Source organism: Temnothorax longispinosus, chromosome 8, assembly GCF_030848805.1.
Source record: "Temnothorax longispinosus isolate EJ_2023e chromosome 8, Tlon_JGU_v1, whole genome shotgun sequence".
In the NCBI taxonomy this organism is placed as follows: Eukaryota; Metazoa; Arthropoda; class Insecta; order Hymenoptera; family Formicidae; genus Temnothorax; species Temnothorax longispinosus.
In genome coordinates, this window is record NC_092365.1 from 15,483,707 (window position 1) to 15,505,436 (window position 21,730).

Sequence of the window (21,730 nt, forward strand, 5' to 3'; positions counted from 1 at the left end):
TTCAATGCCGCACGAATTTCGATGGATTCTCCACGAGATCTCGCAATCAGCGAAAATCTAACATTTCATGTATATACGGCGTATAAATGCAGTTTTTCCTGCGAATTCCGCCACAAAATTCGAACTAAAAATTAAATATGCAATATTATAGTCGAATGCAATCTCTCAAACCGCGTTTTAATTACAACTTCACTAAAATTCTACAAATTGGATATCCAATCACGCAAAGAAATACGATATTTCGATCTTTTATTCGTACGTTTTTCACTCGTAAATAGATCACGTTTTATCTTCTGCTAGAAATAAAGAATAAATTACAGGAAGGAGCTGTGGTCAAAGCGACACTCATCTGGCATCGCCGTCTGTAATTTAATTGGCACACTCGCGTCATTCGCCGAGCACTTATTGACCGCTAAAGAGCCTCGATACCGAATTGTCGTATCGAGACACTTGTGCCGCCGAGTGGGAAACGTTGACGCGCCATATTAGGTGGGTTCGGGAAGATACGCGGTCGACGACAGACGTATACGTATACAGACGTACGCCTCGGCCACTTTACAGTCGTACCTATAGACAGGAAAACTCGGTAACTGTTTCGTGGAAGTGGCCTCAACGTGCACACGAATATGACCCACATGAGGAGAAACAACAATCTATTCTTCAAACCATATTAAACCAGCACAGCTTGCTTCCCGCCTGAAACTTTCCGCTTAATTCTTCTGACGTAAGCGATTATATTATTCTACCACGTAACTTTGCGTATCTCACGACTACAGAGTCTAGCATTTTGTAGCGGATTGTTATTCGGTACGGCTCTTTGATTTACGACGTCAAATGTCTTGACAACTGAATCTTAACATATAGGTCTACGTCGTAACAAACAGCTCGGACACACCCCGCACATACCGTATCAGAAGAAATGGCTTTCACGGACCGCGAATGACATCAGCGCTAAAGAAGATACGCTTAGTGTCAATGTGATCGTAATTTGTTCGTCGATTACGTCATTAACGGCGATAAGAACGGCTGATTGTTTAGAATATAGATCACTGCGAGTCGTGTTAGCTCACTCGAGGCGCAGAATGTTAAATATAATTAGTGCATCCGCGCTATTAAGCACACCATGACTTCACGCAGCTGTCACGCACACAGTTTGTCGGAAGGAATCTGCGGTGGCTTAAATTGTTCATCTAATTTTATAAATAAAATCTATGCAATTCTTATTATTTTCAATTAAGGTATATAAATAACAAATGTGCTTCAATTTTCGCTATTCTGCTCTATATCAAACACATACCTTTTAATTATTATTCTTACTCCACTTTTCCTCAAATGTTTATTATCACCGTCACAAAAACGTGTGCACATGAGTATGTATACGACGTGTTAGATATATGTGAGCATCCGCAGTGTATCGAACTCGGGGTCCGTGCTTCGCTAAGCCCAAATGACTGTGTGCGGATCAGTCATCCCTGCGGGAATACTTAATTCTATATGAGAAATGAAAAAAAGTCACCGAATGAGAATTCCAGATTACGTCTGAATACTCTGAATTAATCGGCCATCCACGTTTTAATGGCAATACTGATCACTGTATCGTCTTGTACCTACATCCGGTTATTCTCCAAGCTAACTAGATTGATCTAATTAAAAGTTTACAGCGTAATACCCTATCGCAATCGCGATTTGGCAGCGTACTTTTTGCTAAAACGACCACGTTCACGCAGGAGCTCGTTAGTTCGACAGTGGCATGAAAGTAAATGTAAATATCTCGGCGTTCTCGTGAGCTCGCTCGCTTCTCCGATGCGAGAGGACGAGTTGAAAGCTCAAGATGCTGCGGGAAGCGAAATTGGGTCGCCATCTCCGAATATGCCTGACTTTACTTTATCGCGACTCCTCTCGTCTGAATGTTTCGCTGATTCGCGTGCCATGGAGAGTCCCGTCGGTTGTGTTTCGTGCCACCGCCTCCCTTCTCTCGCGGGATTCTTAAACGTTTGCGCGTCGGTCGCAAGTTGAATGCTAAGGATCGTCGCATCCGCCGCGTTTCCCTTTGCAACCCGGCGTATTCATTTGGGCCGCTTTGTGCGCCGTTTATTATAGCCCGGTATCATTACGACGGTTTGCGCCCACCGTGCCCGTCCCACGTAACAAAGCTGCCATTAGGAGGAGCGAGCGAATGAATGAAGACTCACAAATTTAATTCATTTGAATATGTTTCGCATACGTTATACGTACGCGTATCTAATTTATTAGGGGTCGCAGTACATCATGCGCACGTTATTAAAGTGCAACTGGCTACCAAAGAACGTGGCGCACGAGATGTAATTAAACCTCGGTATTCTCGTTTACTGCGAAAATCCTTTAATTAACTTGCGTGCGTGTTTACACACTTCCTATATGATACAAGAAGTTTGCTCTTCGTTACATGCATTTATGCTGATACACACGGTACGACTCGCGAAGAACGCGCATCGTGCAGTAGTGATATTCTTAGTCCGCCCGCATCTAATACTTCGCAAAAATATGAAGAAATAAGGAACGACACGCAGAAATGATCGAGAATGAGCTCTCTGTAATTAAAACAATAAAGTAAAATGTCAACGGAAACGAAAATTTATACGACGCGACGGCTATAAGCTCCATTTAATTCGATGCCGAGTAGGGAAATTCTGCTTTAAAAGCCGCTCTTTATGTTCTTCCTTACTCCGCTGCAAACACAAAGAGATGGTTCGACCCTTTCTCTTTTTTACGTTCGCTCGTCGAGTGGTAAATGTACACTTTTGCTAGCCAACGGAATGATTAAGTACCGCGATTTCATTCTGCAAGGCAAATGCGTCGCGACGGCAAATCTCTCGGGTGGTACGACCAAAGTGGCGATTCGCAGATATAAAAACGATTGTCCCCTCTAATCGGCTTTTAAGTTCAAACACACGGTCACGGCTTTAGCTTATATACCAGCCCGAAGAGAAAAATTCAAGATAGTCCCGTTTATTCTCATTAATTTACAATGAAAAGCATGCGCGTTATAATTGCGCTTGCTATAAATATCGCATTGATCATTAGTCAGTCCTCGTTTCGCGAGAACGATGACGTCACCGGGTGATAATTGGTCCAACTCGAGAGACTTATCGTGTCTGTTTCTTTCTCTTTCTATTTCTCCTTAATTTCCACCCTTTCCCGCTCGCGTTCTCCTTCGTTTCTTTCTTATTTTATTTTGCTGCCGATTCTCTACCCTTCTCGTTTTCACTTAATACACCACCGCGGCACCTGCTTTCTACTTCACCCTTGCTCTTCGTGCTCCGGTGAACTCACCGAGAATCTTTATGACCCTGCCAGATGTCTCGCAATGGCATTGACGCATCGCTTTTTTTTTACGGAGATTCCCGGGTCTATCGGGAGAAAAATACAACTCGACGTTGCGTGGAACAACCGTGATGGGGAAATCGTGACGGTAAATGCACCTTTCGTCGGTCCACCTGTCACGCGATGCCCGAAATGAGAAATTGCACCGAAACGTGAGACACGAGACGAATTCTATTCTTAGATCGATATTACGGTTCCGAACAATATGAGCGACGTTGATTATTTCAATGTTTGAATAACTAATCAGTTACTCGACAAATAATATCTTGCACCCCACGCAGTTGAAAATCCAAAATTGGAGCGAGTAGCAATAAGATCGCTTTCGATTCAAACGCGGCTTCCATCTTTGGTAGGAATGTCCGCGTCATTAAAATTAGGGATCCGTGTACACTAATTAAGCGCCGTATAACATTCGACGTACGTTTACGTTCAGCTCGCGTGTAATGCGAACAGATGACCTTACGGAGACGTCTGCCGGTCGCTACATTATGTTTGGAATTCGGTCCGGAGCCTGCATTCAGCCTGCAATAACATTCCAGTTGGCCCATACGCTAGTTGCGAGTGTAAGACGGTTTCATCATACGGCGGATTAACGATTAAGCGAGATGACTAATTCACGCGAGTACGACGAACATTAAAGCAGTCTATCACCAATTTAGGCTTTCCAGTATTAAGCAAACTTCTTGTGTCTAAATAATATAACTAAACAATATAAATGTAACATTGAGAAATTACTTTAAGAATATTTTCTGCAAAATAAAAATTCATAATTTAACACCGAATTTAAAGTACACAACGGTAAAATCGAGAGAATCGCGAGATAAGTTCGCGCCCCGATTCCGCAGCATCATCAGAGATCTTACGAGGCGAGATAATCCCGAAGAAACGGCCTCAACGAAGTTTCGCGCAATTTCTAATCGGATGCTTGGGACGAAACGCGATTTGAACAGACTATCGTCCGAGTTTCCTAGCGAAACGGACTCGAGAACTCGCGAGGGAAGATCGGAGGAGTGGAAGATGCGATTGCGACCCGGCGGCGGAAGTGGCGCGGCGGAGAGAACAAGAAGAGCGCAGAGGCGGAGGGAAGATTGCGAAGGAAGCCACCAACTGGGACTGGAAATAGAAACGAGAAGCTCCGTTCCGGGGAATTTCATCGGCGCGAAGGGACGGCGTGGCGAGACCGGGTGAAAGGTAAAGGGACGGCATCGGGTGCGAAAACTATTCAAACTGCGATCGTCGCAAAACGGCCGCGCCGCGCCGCGATGGATTTAGAGTGACTGCACAAACACACGTATTCTTATTGTACCTACATCCGCGATGTGACTCGCCTGCCAAACAACTGCGACGCATCGTATATTTCAATGAGCCGAATCGACGTTCGGCGTGTCTCGCGGCATGTAATGAGCGCCCGACAACGCCAATGAAGAGACTACGACGACGATAACCGGCAATATAGTCGCAGGCGGTGCGGGCTCTTCAAGAATTTGGAAACTCCTCGCGATTGACGGGGATTTATTTATCTCGCGGCGCGACTTTCTGATCTCAGGGTGTTTCTCGCGTTCATAAGAACGTTTTTTTCCCCCCTTTCGTTTAGTTTCTAGAGCTAAAATTACCTTTCGTCTCGTTGCCACAACGGAGATATTTCATTGAGTACAAATAGATTTACCGGAATATTTATGGCGACCGTTTTTTACACGCTCCGTTACGGGCGGGGTTGATACGATTACTACAGCGTCGCCTGTTTGCTCAGCTTAGAGCGGACGTAGAGAGACCACTATGATTATTCTATTCAACGGTATTCACCCCCCGACCGGATTCGGTGCGAGCTGGTTTTTACGAGCAGCGAGGAAGAAGAATGGCCCGTTCTGATCGAAGGGACTTGTCCGCGACTTGAATCGCAATAGGTCTTTACAAGCGCAAAGATAAAAATTCTTGGAAGCGAGATAAACGCGAAATTTTTAATCTTTGAACCACGAGAGCTTAAACGCGAGATTATCCGGCTAAGCGCTAAGAGAGCGTGTTGCATAAAGAAGAGCAAAAAAAGAGGGAAAAAAATTATTTCCCACAGAACCGAGAGAGAAAGTAATTTTTCGACGCGTATATGTGCAGTCTCCGCCCCGTAAGCGAACGCCGTTATTACTCGTAACCGAGTATACCCCGGTATCACAGAGGAAGAACGCCGCGGTTGCATAACCGCTTTGTGACGCGATAAAGAACGCGCCGACGTCTGAAGTTTCTGTCTCTCTTTCATAACCGCGTCTCTATATGTCACTTTTTGTTCGCGCGAATATATTGCCAAGAACGGAGACTACAGTGCGAGCATTCATTTGCAGAATTGCCGTTTCATTGCCCGTTTCTGCGACATTTCCCGTTCACTCGTAATTAAACCTATGCACCGTCCAGGGAAAGACTCAATCCGCGTACAGACTCGATTCGCGAGCGTAAAAGTTTTCCCACCTGAGCGACCACTCACTCGATCACCCTTATCCTAACTGAAACACACATGATCTATTTTCGGCGCGGATCAAAAGTTCCGCGAGACGTCGGAAGACCGCGGCGCCGGGGCTTAATTCTCGCGTGGATGAAATAAATCGTTTATTTATATCCTCGCCGTTGCAGTTCGACGTTAAAAGAGACTTATTAACAGCTTCCGAAGGAAAATAATTGCCGCCGCTCTCAATTCTCGTGGCACGATCTCGTCTCCTCATCCTCCCTCGGTCCGTTTCCCCTTGATTAATGAGCATCTTCTTGCCTACGTCAGATATCGAGGAATTGCTTATCCCCTTATCGCGAGAATCTTAATCTAGAACGCTTCAAGTTTACCCGACGTTGACAGTGACATCAGGATATTCTCGACTGCGCCCTCCCAAGCTTTAAATTATTGACAGAATAATTTAACGACCACTGAAATAATGTATGTCCACTGAAAAACGGACGGTTTCTGCATTTACCTCACGTACATCCGGCCGTAGTTTCCGGCCGGCGAACATCTCAGATTCCTTCGCGCTCTTAGTTTCTTTTACTTCGATAGATCGATACGTATTTACCGTTCTCTCTAGCCCTTTTCGCCTGCTAACTCTGCCACAAGTTGAAAGATATTTCTTGCTACCTCAAAAGTTATCACTTTTTCCACGGGCGAGGTCAAGCCGATCCCCGTTACCTCTTAAAATATATATATTGCACTAAAATACTCGAAAGCGTCGAGTACCTTTTAAGAATTTATGTTGGCTTCTATCACGAGGATGTTTGCGATCACGAAGAAAAAAAGTAGACGATGTGAGGAAAACTGATGAACGACCTAGCTCATTCGTCGAATAATAATCGAGCAAATACGAGCGTTATTTTCGAGCGCCGACGCGACAAGCGCTAATCGGAGTGCACCAACTGAATTTCCATGCCGCCTATTTATTAAAAACAGACGCAGAAATGAGGCGACTCAATCTGCTATTTTGTATACAGGGATAGAAATACGGACACGCGATTGTTGCTACGTCACGTTACGTGCAACTTCTTTAACGAATCGCATTTGCCAGTGCATTAGCACTAATCACCATTTGCATCGATAAAATGCGGTCTGCAAAAAGCGGCAATAACAGAATTACATTTGCATTGATAATCCTAAAATGGACTCGAAAAACAGCTGAATATAGATTTTCGCGTCCTACATTCTACATTGAAATTATTACACTTCGTGTTTTTCACGTTAAATATTCACAATCTATAATTAGGTAACGTAGTAATAAAATACGATAACAATAATTAAAAATATATTTCGTAAGCACGATCGATAATCCTGAATAATTAATGAAACTTCCAATAACCAAGTTAATTAAATCATATCGAAATTTCCATCAAGGTCTTTGTCTCGAAAGGGTTAAACCGGCAGCGACCCGGTTTTTCGCGTCTCTTCCGACGAATTTCATCGCAAATTTTTACTCGGAGCGTTTTTTAAGTCTCTTGGCGTTCGCCGCGCGCACTCGCCGAGGAAATCCTCGAGGAGCGACTTCGACGACAAAGACGACGGCGATAAGATTTTAATCGGCTGGAGCGGCGTCCGTACCGCGGAAGCGCTCTCGTATAATAATTTCGTATTCCCGCGTTTACGTATTCGCTGGATGAAAATCTTGCAATTGCAACACCAAGTCGGCTCTCGCCTCTGTCAATCGCATTGCCGGTAAAATTTCAGCCAAACGCTATTTCAGCCGAGCGCAACGTTGCGACGCTGTTCTGGAAATATTAATTACGAAGTCATCTCGCGCAGGCGAATATTTTCCCATCCCCTGCCCGCCCCCTCGAAGTGCGAGTAAATATATTAATGCGAACGAAATCGAGGCATAATTAAATAGCAAATTATTTTCGCGGAAACACGCTCTCTCCGGACAGCGCCATTAATCAACGTTTATTTAATCTCCGATTTCAAGAACGCAAATTAAATAACGTTATACGTGTCGCCCGCGTATCGAATGATGCGTTCGCACGTGGCGCGCGCGCGCGCGTGCACGTGGGCGAAGTTAATTTATTAAATTTATCAAACAAATTGTTCCGGGACTCGATAAATCAGCTCTGTTCAGCTGACGCGAGCCGGAATATTTCCGATTCCGCGGCTCGTGTGCGCGAACGTCCGCATAAACCGTCGCGGTCGAGCGGACAATCGCGCGGTGATGTCGAGAGAAAACAAAAAAAAAACATTTTTAAAATCGACACCTCGGCACGCCGAGGCGAGGCGAGGAGGGTGTCCGCCAAGTGTCGGGATTCAAATTCGGAATTCGGGATCGGGTTTCGACAGACGATCCCCCTGCGTGAAGGGACGGCGCGGCGGCGGAAACGCCGCGGACTCCCGGCAGCATCCGGCGGAATTATGCCGGGCCGGGTGCCGGCATAGAAATAAGGGGGAGGGGTACCCCGCACTTACCCGCTCTCGAAGATGACCACCACCTCGGCGTCCGATCGCGGCGATCGCCAGTCCGTCTCCGTTTCGTCCGCTCCGGTTGTCCCTGCTCTCTGGCCGATCCGCGACGCTGCTCCGCTCGCGCATTCGAACCGGCGGGGCGAGTCGATCGGAGACGTATCTCGCTCGGAGACGCGCTATCGGCCAACTATCTGTCGCGAGCGAAAAAGTACTTTGGCACCGTCGCGGCAGATACCGCCATTTTACGGGCGCGTACCGCGCGCGACGCGCGCCGCGTGCCGCCATCCGGCGGTCGCGCCGCGAACGAGTTAGGCTCGGGATCGCGCGGGACGTGTATTGAACTTTGAACTACGGTTGGGCACTTCTCTCGCGAGGGGTGGCCGATGCTAATTGCGACAACCGCGGGGTCCGTGGGGCCCGGGCTATGCTGGCGCGAGTCGTATACGAGCGCGAATTCGCGGCGTGAGCGGGCCAACTTTGCCGAAAACATGCACGTCGATCGCAATGCGGCAGTACAATTAATTAGTATTTAATTAAGAATGGACACGAATGAACAAGCGTGTCTTCGAATTTTATGTATGTACGTAGACTCGCGAGACTTGGACAATTTAACTCTCACGTTTCATGGATCTTTTTATTAAATCGAAGATTGTTTTGTCTTTACTTTTAATTATAAAATTGAATTATTGTATTTAATTAGGCGTCAATTTGTATTGCAAGATACTACTTATACATTCAGACTTTTATGAATTTGTAAAACTGGATTTTCTTTCGAATCCGTAAATGGAAGCTGATAAGAAAACAATACATTGAAGTAACTAATTGGAAAAATATATATACTCGTTGGAAAAAATCGAATAATTTAAAGAAAGGACGTATTCAGATAATATATTTACCGTAATAGAGATGTATGTTAACTGTCATAAAATGCAATATGACGAGAAGAGTAGCATTAACACGATAAAAAAAAATTAAAATTGTCATCTAATGATAGCGAAATCGAAGCACAAGTGATCAAAGGAATTGTCTGATATACATCTCGTATTAAAGATATTTCATATCTATTAAAACAAAGTATTGACTCTTTGTTAAGTTTTTGCGAAATCAATGTCTGGAATTATATCAGACTGCAAGATGATTGAAGAATCGCGTGCTTAACACACGAGTCACTTCTTATATAGATGTTTTAATTGTATTAGCGTCCTTAAACGCGATACTGTGTGTAAACTTTTCGAATCCTTCGAAAATATTAGCACAGTATATCTCATGATCAAAGTATATATGGAGAGAGGGGGAGGGGGAAGGGGAGGGAAAAAGGGGGAGAGAGAGAGAGAGAGAGAGAGAGAGAGAGAGAGAACATTGCGTATGTTTTCTGTAAAAGAATTAGGAACAAATTTAAAGAAATAAATACGTTGCACAAAATTGTAATGATGTTATTGACGTTGTCCCTTGACATTTTAGATGTATATTATTACAATAGTTCGTACATAACGAAATCCTATTTAACTGTTTTTTTTTTCTTTAAGAACCGTACGTTTCAACGAAGCGTTTTTCTTCACGTACAAAAACAAAATGGTCGTACGTTGTGACAATACTGGCAGCGCAGCGAAGAAGGCAGTTAGTGTGCTGCTAATCTATCTAAACCGCACGCGACGTATGCGTCTTGCCTATGGTTAAACGCTATTTATGACTGTTGAAACCATTTGTGCAAAATATGAATAAACAGAACATATTTTCAACAGATGAATTCCAAATTTGAATAAATTCTTCGAAAATGTTATCTAACGTGTTCGATAAGCCAAAGAACTATGGCCCCTTCCGCTTCGTTTTGATACAAAGCAAAAATGATAATCCGGCTGCAATAATGCAAAATGTCAAACGAATATAATATATAATCTGATTAATCTATTTAAGTATGTTAATATAATTATACGAAGCTATACACATATTTCAGTAAAGTATTCTCGAACACAAACTATATTTTGCTTTATCTTTAAAGCAACAGACTGTAGAAATACAGAAAAATCGCCATATGTATACACATATTCTTATGCCAGCACCGATAAAGCTTTCAATATCGTCACAGCACCTGTACGTTTTGCTCGCGCATAGATTTATCATACAAAATATAATCGTTTAATATATCTACAGAATGTTGAAAATCATATTCCTCCTTCCATCTACATAATCGTATTTGGAAATGACGTATAAAATAACAAATAAGCACTCCTATCTTGAGACTTTACTTTGCTCGGCGACACCTCCGTGACAGTTTCATCATCATACTTGTACCATCTGTAAATACACAGACATTATCATTATAACAAAGTCATAAAAACTTGTCTCCAATGTTTCTAATATAGATTTCTATCGAAAAATATTCATATTCTATAAAAGATTATTATTAGAAGAGAAATACTTAAAAAAATTAATGTTCAAGTCTTATTCTTTCTTAAATTTGCTTGGAAATGTAAATTCTTGAATTTCGGATCTACCATATAAATACTATACGCACGTATTTTGCGCAGGGTTTTTGCAGAACGCCGTGTAGTGACCACCGTCCATTCCACAGTGATTCGATATCGCGTAAAGAGAGTAATTGTAATTACGGATATTGTTTGACATAATTGTGTTCTCCATGAGATACGGCTTCAAGTTGAATCCCGTGAGAGGAAAATCGACGGCGGTGTTGCGCTTTTCTAACCATTCACCGTTCATCCATCCGTAGGCAAAGCGGTTCAAGTGAATCACGACGATGGGTGCGAGTTTGACGAAATCGAACTTCTTCGTCGCGTCGCGTGGTATCTGGCACTTGGGACACTCCCATTCGCTCACTTTCTGTCCTGTCACAAACTTCTCCTCCATACATTCCTAAAATAATAAAGCAATTTCATATGAGACATAAAATAGGTGCCATAAAACGCTACATATCGTTTCAACTTATTTATTTATATTTATATTACGCTCACATATATAAGAAAAGAGGGAGAGAAAAATAAAAAAAATCATACCATTCAAGTATGATATGTAATATCGTATTTTGTAAAATACTCACATTTAAAGAACACCGACTGAACCTAGGTAAAGACATTGTTAAACTATTAAATGTCTTGTATGTAATATTCGCTTGCTTGCAACATGAACATGTAGTAGTGCATCTCAATAGTCCGAAAAATAAATCCGATATTATAGATCTCTCAGAGTTCATCGCTTTGTCCCATTCTTTCTCCGCATTAGTCAATTCGATTGGAATATTTGCCTCCTGCAAGCAAAAGACATTTTTAGTACCTTAATATTCATTTTAATATTAATTAAATTTTCGTTGGAATGCTTATTGCAAACTTTTACCTTCTTAAGCTCATAATGCATATGTTCTAAAAGGAATGTGAGGAATTCGTGAGAGTCTTGTTGCTCGTAAGGTTCAAATCGGTCTGTGTGTTGTTCAACTATCACCTACAATGACAATAGTTCATGACAATTGTACAAATTGCATTGGCATTGATTTAAGAGTAAGGCCTACGAGCTAAAGTACCTTTAGGTCACGAGGAGATACACTTTTATATTGGCCTGTCCACAGCGCGTTAATTACGCGAGCGACTTCTTCCACCACTTGGCCTTGTGTCATATTGTCATTATTCGAGTTATCAGTAAAATATTTCGCTAAGTTCGTCGTGTTACTCAGGCACTGAATGATGCTGTTCATGTAACACGAATCGCCCAAATTCTTCAGGCCGCTCATGCCCGAATGCTGCAAGTACAAGGAGACTATTTTTATGCTGACAAATCATATTATCAATTGCATATGATTGTGCCATATGTGTATATAATTATATAAAGCTTACTATCTGTTTCCTTTTTACTATTGACAAGACACACTTTTCAAAAATAATGTGGGTTACAAAGATAATGACAAAATATCTTTCAAATAGTTTTTAGTCAGAAGGTTAAAGTTCTCTTTAAGGACAAAACCTATCATATTATATAGAATACTTTGTTATATAAGTATATCACATACTACTATATCTATTGGGTCTCGCTCTGATTTCACCGAGATATACAGCTTGTAGATATTGTGCCAATCCATCTCGTGTATCGCGATCTCCAATTCCTCGTTGGTGGATATGGTATTGGTATCGTGTTCATTATCTATTAGTGCAAAAGACAAGTTGAATAGTTAGTTGCGATCACCCAGCACACTAACAGCTGTGACTTCTGTTTAACAAAGAACATTGACCGTATCATAGATCATAGTAACTTTACTTCTTCATATTATAAGGTTATGCTGAAAATATAAATTTATAAAGGTTCACTGTGCAAGAATTAATATATCAAAATTTGTTTTAAGTGCCTCTTACACTCGATCTGTACAGTAAACAGGAAAAACAAAAGGATACATTATATTTATAGATACTACAAACATTTTACATTACAGGGCCTCAAGTTTCAGTTAGATTAAAGATTCGACAATTTAACATTATACATTTATACATTGTAACAGTTTTTGCTTCTTGAATAATTGAACTGTTAGGCTGCGTTCGGAAACGTCACCCAGGTATACACGGGTATACTCCCTTCTCCTTCTAACTCACTGATTGTGAGATAGAAAGAGAAGGGAGTATATTCGTGTGAACTAGGGTGACGTTTCCGAACGCAGCCTTAATGATAAAAAAAGTGTATACACAGATACCTGCTTTGTCCTCAGGGTACCTATGGGCCGGTATCACAGTCTCCGATTAACGTGGTCCTCCGATTAAACTCACTCTTCGTCTCTTTCTAGGGGGACAGTTAGAAAGAAATGCAGAGTGAGTTTAATCGGAGGATCACGTTAATCGGAGACTGTGATACCGGCCCTATGAATAAGAAAAAACTACACAAAAAGCTGGGCACGAGTAGGTACTTACTTATACGCAATTCTGAATTCAATTTGCTTTTGCTGACATCAAATACGTTGTCAGCTCGCACAAAGATTTTCTGATAACCGTCGTCGATTGCTAACGTCATATCAACAACCTCGCCGTCGCGTACGACGCCTTCGAGAAAGAGAGAGAAAAAAAAGGAGAACACAAAGAACTCTCACCTTTCCAGTTGACGGTGAAGTTCTTGTCCCGCAGATCCGGGAAGATGGTCTGCAGCGTCTCGCGCAGGTAGACGAAATTCGTCGCGACGTCGGCGTCGACGTTGAAGTTGAATCTGCGCACTTCCGTGCAGTTCAGCGGATCCTCCACGTCATCCATCAGGTACAACTTGAACTGCCTATTAATCCGCCTAGCCATAGTAGCTATTAGGTTCGGCGTACGTTCAAGTGCGGAGAGACTACGGAAGAAACGTCTCGAAGTATCCGAAATATATCGTCGATACGTATATATCGCTTTTCCCTGTTTTCGTCGTCTTCGACTTCGAAAACCGAGACGAAAAAACGCCAGGCGGCGCAATGGGTGCGGGTGGCGCGCGCCGCGCGGCGAGCAGAGAACGTAAACAGGACAAAAAACGTCTGTTCGAGGCCGTATTTCGCATGTATGTACCAAATCTTCTCATCGAGAATTTTAACACGATTTATATTTCAACTGTAATAGACTGCGATCGCGCGCGGCGCCGAAATTGCGACAATGGGGACAAATGGCCCGGCACGGGCGGCCGCGAGCCGTGACGTCACGACTACGCGAATCAAACGAGGCGCAAGCGTTTCGCGCCGCGCGACGAGCATAAATAATTAAAGAGTCTTAAAATAATTGATGCGTGATGCAATTTCAAATATAATAATAATTCAAGTATACATCGAAATGATATATTGACGATCTATTCTAAATAACTTTTAAACACGAATTTTTAAACACGATTATTTAAATAAGGATTTTTCGTTTAAATTTAAGATGAAAAATCGGGTGTTCAATAATTATACGACAAATACAATCGTAGAATGTCACGCGTATTCGCACTCAATTATATCGTAATAAAATATATTAGAACTTATTTGGTACGAATTTTAATATTTCAATCTTAATAATTGTATGTTATTTTAATTATAATTAAATGTGTAATTTGGTCACTACATTTGTAATTAAAATTATTATATCATAATCGTGGCGAACATGGATGCAGATTCCGTGATGATTGTCCATCCCTCAATTCAACCCTTTCGACGCTCGTTCATACGAAAAATGTGGAAAACAATGCGTGCGTGAGGAATGCGGGCCGATCGCGTGCGATTTCTGAAAATGGGCACAATATATGAACTGTGCGAGTCAAACAGAACATGTACATACACGCGTGCCGAGCTAAAAATAAGGACAATATACAGCCTACATTGTCATGTATTTTTCGCGGATTATCGATAAATATGAAATAATAATGAGACGCGCCGAATTTACCATCGCAAATTTTAACGCGCGATTAATTTTTCCATCGTAATAATTGTGTTGGTATATTAATGCGCGATTTTAAATATTTCATCTGGCGCTATTCTAATTCGAGTCTTTCCTCAAGTGTGATTAATTAAAAAATCTCGCATGAATTTAAGACTTAATGAATTTATGAATTTAAGAATATTAATTACTTCTTTCGTCGAATGTCTAATATCAAATTTTTTGGAATATACAATATTTTCGGAATAAAATGACATTTCTATAAATTGCTATTAAAAAAAAATTTAAGAGCGTATAAAATTCTAAATGTAAACAGCATGTATATCTATATTTATTATATGATGAGCAAAAGCGGTATTTTCTTATCGTATTCACAATTACCTTAATTTTACTTGACTGACGCGATCTGTTATTAAATTCTGTTTTATTGTGAAATATAACGGAATCTCATTAAATAATTAACAATTCTTATTTATATAGATAAATCATATTTTTAAACACTTGATCTTCGCAATCTCACGTAGAATAATAATTCTTACCTCTCGGGATAGCGTCAGTATTTTTGTTCAATAAGATAAGGATGATACGAGATACGCTAATACAATGAGAGAATCAGATTACTTGACGCGAATAAAACAAACGAGCATCGTATACATGGTATAAATATATTTATGCGAATATTTTGTTACACGATCGTGTCTACATATTACGACACAACATTACAGTGCTAATAAATGCTAATATCTGCTTGTTACCACAGAGCACACTTTTTCTCCGGATTCATTCTCTTTCCTGCCGAACAATTATAAGCCTTGGAGAATGCGGGGAAATTCGAGTAACTGCCTCGTATTCTCGTTTCTGGGATGGGATGCACGTCTAGCTGGAGCAATTCTTTCTGGCGTATTTGCTGTGGCGTGGCACTTTCGCAGAATAACTGAAAAAATAATTAAGTCGTTGATAACACTGACTTTCTCGATTTCTATTGATCGTCTGTAGAAAGATTTTTTTTACGCGAGATTTTCACGTTGCGACACTTATACCTGTGTGTAACTCATAAAGAATAACTGATCGTCGCTGTAGTCCTCCAATCCCTGCAATCGCAATTCAGGCTCGTTCAATCTTGCTTTTCTGTTCTTGTACGCTTTATACGCAGCTACGAGGCCAGCGGAATCACCGATGTTTTCTCCTAGCGATAATCGTCCATTCACCTGCGAAATTCCAACGTTTAAAGAGAAATTAGTGTGGCCAAGAACAAAGAAGATTTTAATGGCAAAATTTAAAATTTTCAAACATTCGAAAATTTACAAAGCATTAAAAGATATTGAAAGTAATTGAAAAATCAAGGCCTAAATTTAAGCTTCTGACAAAATTTATAATATAATCGTATAAAATATAATATAATGAATTATAAAAAAAGATATAATTTGATTACGTCTTTTAAATGTTCAATAAAAAATTAAAATTTCGTTGTTATACACCACTACTTACGTAAATTTTCGATTGTTCCAAGCCTGGTACCAAATAACTGTTATATTGATCGACAAAGCATTGTGCTAATTCCTCGTATTTATTGATAGTTTCTTGCGTCCACCACTCTACGGCATTACCGTTTTTATCGTACTTACGACCTGTAAAACAATATATATTATACATACAATATTACATGATATTTCGTCAAAAATGTCAACTAAAAATTACCCAAATTATCGAAGCCGTGATTTATTTCGTGCCCGACGACAACTCCTAGTGTTCCGTAGTTCATGAATCTGATAAAAAATTATACATATAAATTAGAAGGGAAATCTAAACAATTACATAAATTAAAAAATTGCAAGAGAAATGATTTACAATTAAATATTCAATAGAATTCCTTTTTTAAAGTAATACGATATAGAACGTAATATAATGTATAGAACCTATTTCAATGGAACTTATTAATTCTTAAAACAATACTATATAATTATATAAATTTATGCATCCCTGAATTAGATCACATCATGCACATCGTCCACATTAAATACTTACGCAGGACGGTTTTTGTCGTATACGGGACTTTGCGTTACTGCAGCAGGAATAACTAAAAAAAAAAACAAGTTAACAATACAATTCGGATAATCAAAATTCTAAAAAAAAATACAAATATTCTAAGATTTACCAATTTCATTGTTAGGTCGAGAATAATAAGCGTTTACAGACGTCGGTTCCATAAACCACCTATCAAAAAATAGAGTTATAATTTTAATTTCATATATTGTTTTATCGCAATTGTTTTACGTTTTGTAGTAATGTATAAGTATAGATAGTATATATTAAATTATAATTATTGAAAAAAAATTGTGGAATCCTTACTCGTCTTTGTCAACAGGTTTTCGCAGTTTGCGTAAAACTTTCTTGAAATTGAATTTATACACATTTATCGCACTCTGGAGATATTCCGAAGTGACAGCTAACTGAAACAGACGCGCATAATTTTTTCTTAATATACGCTATGATAAACACTAAATTAAAATTTCTACAATAAAATTATTCAGAGAGAGAATGACGTACTTGTAGTAGTTAGAACAATTTTATATGAAAAATTATCGAAAAGAAAATGTGTGTTTTCTTATCCACTGCTTACGTACTTATAAAATATTATCACTAACGTACTTACGCCATCGTAATATTTATCAATAGCTTCGTTGCTGAACCAATTGGGGAGGAGAATTTGTTTTCTCATGCTGTTTAATTTCTCGAGAGATGCCTTCTTCGTAGGCTCGTCCATCCAAGTGGATGCTGTAATTTGGCCGCGAACGACATTTGCAATGTCCGTGATCATATCGCTGATCTAAAGTAAATAATTTAATTCTGATAATTCAGATTTAATTCGGTATTATTCCACAGTTACATCAAGTTCTATTCATCGATCAGTTTTATTCATATTTTTGTTTCTTATTTGCATTAATGTACTTACGTCTTCTTTATTTTCGAGCTGCACGTGTCTCTTGGCATACTCCTGTGAGATTGCCGTATGTAAGTTGGCATCCTTCTGCAAGCACCTCTGCCACCTTAACAAAGTTCACTTAATTAACATCGGTTTTATTTACGGTTCCTCTAATTAAGGGAGAATTACATGTAGTAGCAGCATAGATTGAAGAAGAAAGGGTAAACATTTAGTTAAAAGCAGTTTCTAACTACAGATAAATAATCAAATGTAACATTTAGTTATTTAATATAATTTCGTCTCTAAAAATTATAGAATTTTAAACTTTACGCTGATATAGTGTTCAATCATACAAATCAGTGGTTATATATTTTATTTTCTATTATTATCTTATCATATTTTGAGCGAGTAATGATGCAAAATCTCCGGTAATTATTAATTTATTATTCTTGCTTTTCAAATTTATTTATCAAGTTGATATAAGTATATAGTAAAAATTGTACCTTGAGAATTCCGGAATCTCGTTTTTGTAGTCATCGGCAAGTTGAACAGCGATTTTTTCCGTACGTTCAATATAAGGTAACAGAGTTCTGATAAGGTTCCATTGCATGTAATTTACTGCAATCAGATTGCGTAAAGGTATAATTTTTTTATTCAAAAACTCTTGATATTTTTTTGTACACGGTTGCAATAAATTATTTCGAAAATCTTACTGATTGTACGACTGGGCGTACGCTCCAGTAAAGGAACCAGAGAGGTGAGATACTTGTGAACGATAAGCTTCTCAGATGAATTGATCTTAATTCCTTCTGGCGCGAACAGTTTTGAAATACGATAAAACCAGTTTATCTGTGATGTAAAAACATAAATGCAAGTTAAATGATGTAAATAGTATATAATTTGCATAATAAATATTAAATAGATTGAGTTCTAACTGACCTTGCCCTTTTCAGGACGTTGCGCATCATATGCCTGTTGCAATTTTTCGATCGTTAACGAGTTGTAGATTTGGTCAATAGTCAGCTGCAAATGTTTAAATAAAATGGAAAAATTATTTACTATAATACAATCGACTTTTGGCGTCTCTGTATTAAATTGACTAAAATAGATTCCGCTAAAATAGATTCTGTTAAAATAAAACGCAAGTTAATTTTACAAATCGTTAAAGATATTTCTAGCGATATAAAAATAGTGAAAAAAATAAATAAATCAAAGAGTAAATCCTGAAAAAGGATAATCTTAGAAAGGAAGGTTTGGAAACAAGATAAATCTAAAAATTCGAGTTTTAATATATATTGGTGATTTCAGTAGTAACCTTAGCCAGTTCAATCTCGAAATTCACGACGTCAAGCGCTTCCTGACTGATTGCATCCTTTTCGACATACGCGCCACTGTCCTCCACAAACATTTCCGCAACTGTCTCAATGTAGGACTTGTAGAACAACAAAGGCGGGTGCTTTTCAAAGATCAGGATCTGGCGTGGGATATAGAAGTTAGGTTCCACGATCTGAAAAACATTTATTCTACGTAAGGCTATAGCTTCTTTTAGCTCGTAATGTTCTCTCGATTCTTTTTCTTACGACAAACGAAAACATTTATTATTATAAAGGGGTATGTTCGCATAGGATTTTGTAATATAACAGCGACATATTCGGGGTATAAATTTAAAATTTAGAGCATCAATAATACACGTACGGCAATGATGTTGGTATCGGACTCTTTGTATCTTCCGTCACCGATATCCTATAAAGGCCATTGTCGAACATGTTATTCTGCAAAATGTCGCTAACTTGTTGCCACGTTCTATTATATTCTTTCCGTTTCCACTCCCCAGGGGACATAGTCATTGGCCACCCGCCATTTTTCCGCACAACTTCTCTAAGGGCACTGATTCCGATCTTCTTGAGTTCCTCTGAAAGCCAAAGGAACAGTTATTTTTCTCTTTCTCCTGAATTTCAAATTTGGAAGATACTTGTTTTAATTAATCTGTTTTTTTTTCCCAGTGTACGTACCGGTATCCATGCACATGTTGTATAGCTTCCTCGCTTTTTCCAAGGAAAGCGTGTCGTCCAATTTGGGAGCATCTTCTAAAATCTCTGCAGATGGTAAGGGAATGATCGCGAGTTTGTAAAAATTGCAGCATGTAAGAATTTTAATAATTAAAACATTTTGATTTATGCAACACCGTCAATATTAGTATCTCCAATAAATTGCAATTAAACGATATCGTACCTTTAAGTTTCTCTAAAGTTTTCTGGGCGAGAATCGACAAAGAGGCAATTTTCGGATATGACATATTTGCCGGATTATTTTTTACCCATCCGCCACAAGCGAATTTGTAAAAATTGTCGCAAGGATCAACCGTGCGGTCGATATAGCCTGAGATCCTCAACGCTATAAAAAGTAATAAAGATGACGTTATGTGATGATATATCGTAAAAACGATAAAAATAATTTATAAACGCGGAATAATCTATGAAGTAATAAGATAATATGAGAATTGAAATACCTTCGTTCACGCAATTTTGCGTGGTGCATAATTTGTAATCCCGGTGTGTATCGTAATTACTCTTCGGAGCCGCGAACGCTACTTGCGAACACGTTGCGGCTACCAAAAGAGAGCTCTGTAAAATTTTTTTAAGAAACAAAAAAAAACACTTAGCTGGTAATGATAAGTGATTATCATCTATTGTTATCAGGATGGTGCGTATGGTCTTTGTAGCTGAACTTTTATCTTTCTTTCTTTCTTCTCCATCACACGAAGAGAATTTTTTGTTATATGTATTTTACCCTTAAACTCACTACAAACTTAGGACAACTTGGCAACCAAAAAATTTTTAAAATATACAAAAGTCATTTTACAAACAACGTGATAAAAGTTACCAAGCAGATTGATAAATTTTAAAAAATTATTGCGTAGATATATTTTAGTAAAGTTAATCAAACATATTTTATATTTTAATGTAATAGATATTAATATTCTTTATTATGATAGATATTAATCAGAATAGCTCGCATAAAATTCTTGGTGGTGCATGTTGTCCCATAACTACCATGATTTCAGGGTAAATTTTAGGAGAAAATTCTCTCCGTGCATCATTTAATTATATGTCTAATTCTTTTGCACAAAGTATAACATAACATAGTTACAAAGAACATGTCTAATAATTTAATAAAAATATATTAAAAATAAAATCTCATCTTACATAAAGGGGCGATATGTCCGCATGGTGTTATAAGCTTCGACGACACTTTTTCACCGAAATTGTACAACACGATTCCGATGAAGACCGAAGAACTTTTTTCTCAGGAAAGCACCTTGTGTGAAGTCTTGTTAAGGCTCCTGGTCCCTGAGCCGAGAACTCCGCGCTGACGGTGGCGACTGGCGACGTACCGTCGCGGTAAAAATAAGATAAGAACCTTTTTCCAATGGAAAATTCTGTCCTTTGTGACATGTTGACAACCTATTTTGACCTGCGTTTAATTTCTTTATTATTCGCTCTGTACTTGTGCTATAACGTTTAACGTATTCGTGAAACTCGTAAAATTGACCGAGAAGTAAGATTTGCAAGAAGTACATATACGGAAGGAACATTCTCCACTCCTTTCGATAGTCGTCAAACGGCTTGTTTTCAGTATGTTTAGGCTTCGTTTTATGGCTGTTTGTTTATTGTCGAGAAAAAATGATAGTTTTCGGTCAATTTTAAAAGTGTTCTGAAACGATCTATAGTGATTTTTTATTGAAATGTCTTTTTATTTCAGAATAAAACGTAGGACAAAATAGGGTGTTATTTCTCGCCTCGATAGCAAGAATTCAATATGGCTGCGGTGTTACCCAGGAGCCTTAATATAGTCATGGAAAGATTATGGTTAGTGATATGATAAGACATCAACATCACCACGCTATCTCACATGAATGATACGTTCAAGAATTTTGTACACGAAACATATTATATGTGAAACGCTTGTCCAAATATTATATCTTTGACGATTTTCTTATATTTGTGATAAATATTATGTACACGTAAATAAAACCTTTATCCGCATCTCCCTCGGTTAAGTTAAGTAAAATCGCATTTTGGATTTTTCCCTAAACAAATTTTATTTCAACGCATATTTATTTCAATTTATGCACATGTTATACTTTTTAATTGGTTATATTTTTTTGTAAAT

The 21,730-nt window shown here is 39.1% G+C and overlaps 2 protein-coding genes and 1 pseudogene across 2 annotated transcripts in view; all 3 read right to left on the bottom strand.

Annotated features, from left to right (window-relative positions):
- LOC139817687 (uncharacterized) overlaps positions 1–8,435 on the bottom strand; it is a 59,179-nt gene extending 50,744 nt beyond the window's left edge. The window contains exon 1 of the mRNA XM_071785943.1: positions 8,276–8,435. The gene's annotated coding sequence lies outside the window, so the exon portion shown is untranslated. The remainder of the gene's footprint in view (positions 1–8,275) is intronic.
- A 1,245-nt stretch (positions 8,436–9,680) lies between these two features.
- Positions 9,681–13,931, bottom strand: LOC139818033 (ubiquitin carboxyl-terminal hydrolase 2-like). Its single transcript, XM_071786428.1, has 7 exons — positions 13,350–13,931; positions 12,288–12,418; positions 11,805–12,020; positions 11,621–11,725; positions 11,328–11,534; positions 10,788–11,143; positions 9,681–10,567 (listed from the first exon to the last, which is right to left on the bottom strand). The coding sequence occupies exons 1-7, from the start codon at positions 13,543–13,545 to the stop codon at positions 10,453–10,455; spliced, it is 1,326 nt and encodes a 441-aa protein (XP_071642529.1). The 5' UTR covers positions 13,546–13,931; the 3' UTR covers positions 9,681–10,452.
- A 1,250-nt stretch (positions 13,932–15,181) lies between these two features.
- LOC139818348 (endothelin-converting enzyme 1-like) lies at positions 15,182–20,312 on the bottom strand (annotated as a pseudogene).
- Between the last annotated feature and the right edge of the window lie 1,418 nt (positions 20,313–21,730).

Bases quoted from the DNA above. Each gene is read 5' to 3' on its own strand.
- LOC139818033 (XM_071786428.1), bottom strand. From the start codon at position 13,545: ATGGCTAGGCGGATTAATAGGCAGTTCAAGTTGTACCTGATGGATGAC. The intron at 12,021-12,287 runs GTATGTGATATA...TTGTACTTGCAG, and splicing joins GAGACCCAATAGATATAGTA to CATTCGGGCATGAGCGGCCT. The intron at 11,726-11,804 runs GTACTTTAGCTC...TTGTCATTGTAG, and splicing joins TATCTCCTCGTGACCTAAAG to GTGATAGTTGAACAACACAC.